The sequence below is a fragment of the Neodiprion virginianus genome, chromosome 1, assembly GCF_021901495.1.
Source record: "Neodiprion virginianus isolate iyNeoVirg1 chromosome 1, iyNeoVirg1.1, whole genome shotgun sequence".
Lineage (NCBI taxonomy): Eukaryota > Metazoa > Arthropoda > Insecta > Hymenoptera > Diprionidae > Neodiprion > Neodiprion virginianus.
In genome coordinates this window covers 20281534-20284018 of record NC_060877.1, presented here as the reverse complement: position 1 = coordinate 20284018, position 2485 = coordinate 20281534, and the positions used below count along the sequence as shown (strand labels likewise).

The following is a 2485-nucleotide window of genomic DNA, read 5'->3' as shown; positions in this document are numbered from 1 at the left end:
TTAAGCTTTAATACAACGTTACTCTGCCCAAAAGTCCAGCGAGCTTAAACTCCATTGTGTCATATTAAGTTTAAGATCTTACACTGTGTAACTCCGTTTTTGTGACTTTTAAATATCGAACTTATAAAATAAACCAAAGTTAATCAAAGTATCCAAATATATTAGAGTCAGTTATTCCGCTAAAACCTCTCACCAATCTACGCTACAAGTCATTGCATCCAGAATACTCTCAAAAAGGTAAGCCAAATTAAATCTTTCATCCAACAATTTCTCCCTCTTCGGTTCGTTCGATTAGAGCGACAGAATGCCCGTTGTCCGGTGTATTTCAATACTTAATCGGTAATTGGTGACCCAAACTACTGATGTGAGTCGGGCTGTAGCTGCGTGTGAATGTTTCCGGTGTCTAACATCTGGAGATTTCCACTAGGTACCGTTCGACGTCACAACAGTGTGACTCGTGTACAAATTTCTATTGTAAGCGGCCAATCCGGGCAAAGGAATTGACCAGAAATAATGGAAGCATCCATTGTCATACGAAACTTTTGGCGCATCCTCACTAATTTTTTTGCCCACGCGTGTCTTGACTTGTCTAATCTAGGGACCTTGCACCGTGAGAGAAACCTATAGTGCCATAGTTGGCGGAGCGCGAAACAAACTCAATCTCAATAAACATAACATAACCCATGACCGTCGAATCTAACCTTATAGACTTGTGACGTGTCATGGTTGTTGACAAGTCCTTCGTTAACTTGGCATATAACGTTCCAGTACATTTTCCGAACGTTCCGAAATGCTCTACATGCGCTAGCACACGTTTCGAAATAGGTTCTTTATTTTTTAGTTTGTCTCATCGTGCCCTCTGGGTTAATTTTCTGTAAAAAAGCAGTTTCTGTACTTCAAAATATTACATTTTTTCACGGATGGATAGGACAATGGCCGAACCGAAAAACATTGACCCTGAATTAGTGACGTGTAGTTTTAAATGCCACAATATCTTGACTATAGTTGGTGACATCAAAATAAGCTGTCAGATAATAAAAATGAAAGACAGCTACTATATTTGGGTTGGTGATATTGTCGACAGCGTAATGAACGACCTTTCCCTAGCTTTGATCTCTGATTACGAGAAGGTACCAATTTCCACAAAGCTGATGGGATCTGCTATTGATTCGACATCCATCAACATGGCTGCAAGACTGGCAACGAAACTGGGGAAACCAGTTTATATTAGCTTCAACATCAAGACTGACAAGTTGTCGATACCAGCAATAGAAAAGAAACTTTCACAGGAAATAAGCAATAGCCTTGCCCTTCTTGAGAAATAAAGCAACTGACCAATATCTTCCAGTACTAATTCTCAAATTCTATCATGCCACTACTTGGGTAAATCAAGTGGTTATATGGTATCCGATAAAAATCCATGAAACAATAAAGACTTTCGGAAGTGAAATGTTGAACAATAATTCTCATTTAGTTATGGAAATCGACCATCTTCTAATAACATGTTTACCATTCCTAAAATATCATTGATACTTATTCTTGCTTTGTCTGAAATAATTCTATTATAACAAGTTTGGTAGTCATCTCAATTGATTTGCAATCGTGTCTCAATTTGCAATCAGTGATGTACATGAAAATTGATAAAAGTTGTAATGAGTCCTAGAAATAAAATACATACACCTTCGTTTGTATTTAAAATTTCGTTTGGTTATATAAGCTCAATTTCAAGCATATTTCGTCGTTTTCTGATTATCTTTTAACATGTAAACCAAAGTGTTGCTTAAACAGTGAATACCATATATATATATTTTTCACTTGTGCGTTGTTTTTTAATCAGCTTACTTTAACTCACTTATTTTAAACTTTCTCAGGCCTGGCAGATTCTATGTACAAACCGTGTAAGAATGTCACTCATTTATAAATTTCTTTGCTCTTATATGCCATTTAGTTCATAGAGCTCTGTCACTTAACTCAAGTGTTAACTAAGGCCGATCTTCCATTCGAGGCTTGTATTTTCATATCTTACGCACCTATTTCCATATTTCCACATAAACAAGAACACACGGTGAAAAATTAATTGCAATTACTATATCTCTTTTATTCCAGTGCAGTGTAGTAAGGGAGCATTTACCCTTTGAGAACCTACCTATCTTTTTGATCATTGAGAACGCTCTGGGTCAAAATGACCCTTTCCCATTTTTGATATGTCACCGGTTTAAATGCACGAGTCCGATCTACCTGAAAATATTCAGGGGTATACATTTACTATCTCCGAATGTGATTGTATCGTTATAAAGGATAAATATAACTCATGAATATTTTTAAAAAACACAGAAAAGAGAATTCTTTCCAAGTTTTACTATTTTAGAAGAAAATGGTATCGGTCAGAATGACTGTCTGTTTTCGAATGAGGAAGATGATGCTAGAGTCAGTACTCATTGACCAGGTAAAATGTTACATTTGTTGTCTATTAACAAAAGCTTGC

At 36.3% G+C, this 2485-nt stretch overlaps 1 protein-coding gene across 1 annotated transcript; it reads left to right on the top strand.

Annotated features, from left to right (window-relative positions):
- Nucleotides 1-932: 932 nt before the first annotated feature.
- On the top strand, nucleotides 933-1325 carry LOC124310233 (proteasome assembly chaperone 4). The gene has a single exon (XM_046774045.1). It carries the CDS (start codon nucleotides 933-935, stop codon nucleotides 1323-1325), a length of 393 nt encoding a protein of 130 aa, XP_046630001.1.
- Nucleotides 1326-2485: the final 1160 nt, after the last annotated feature.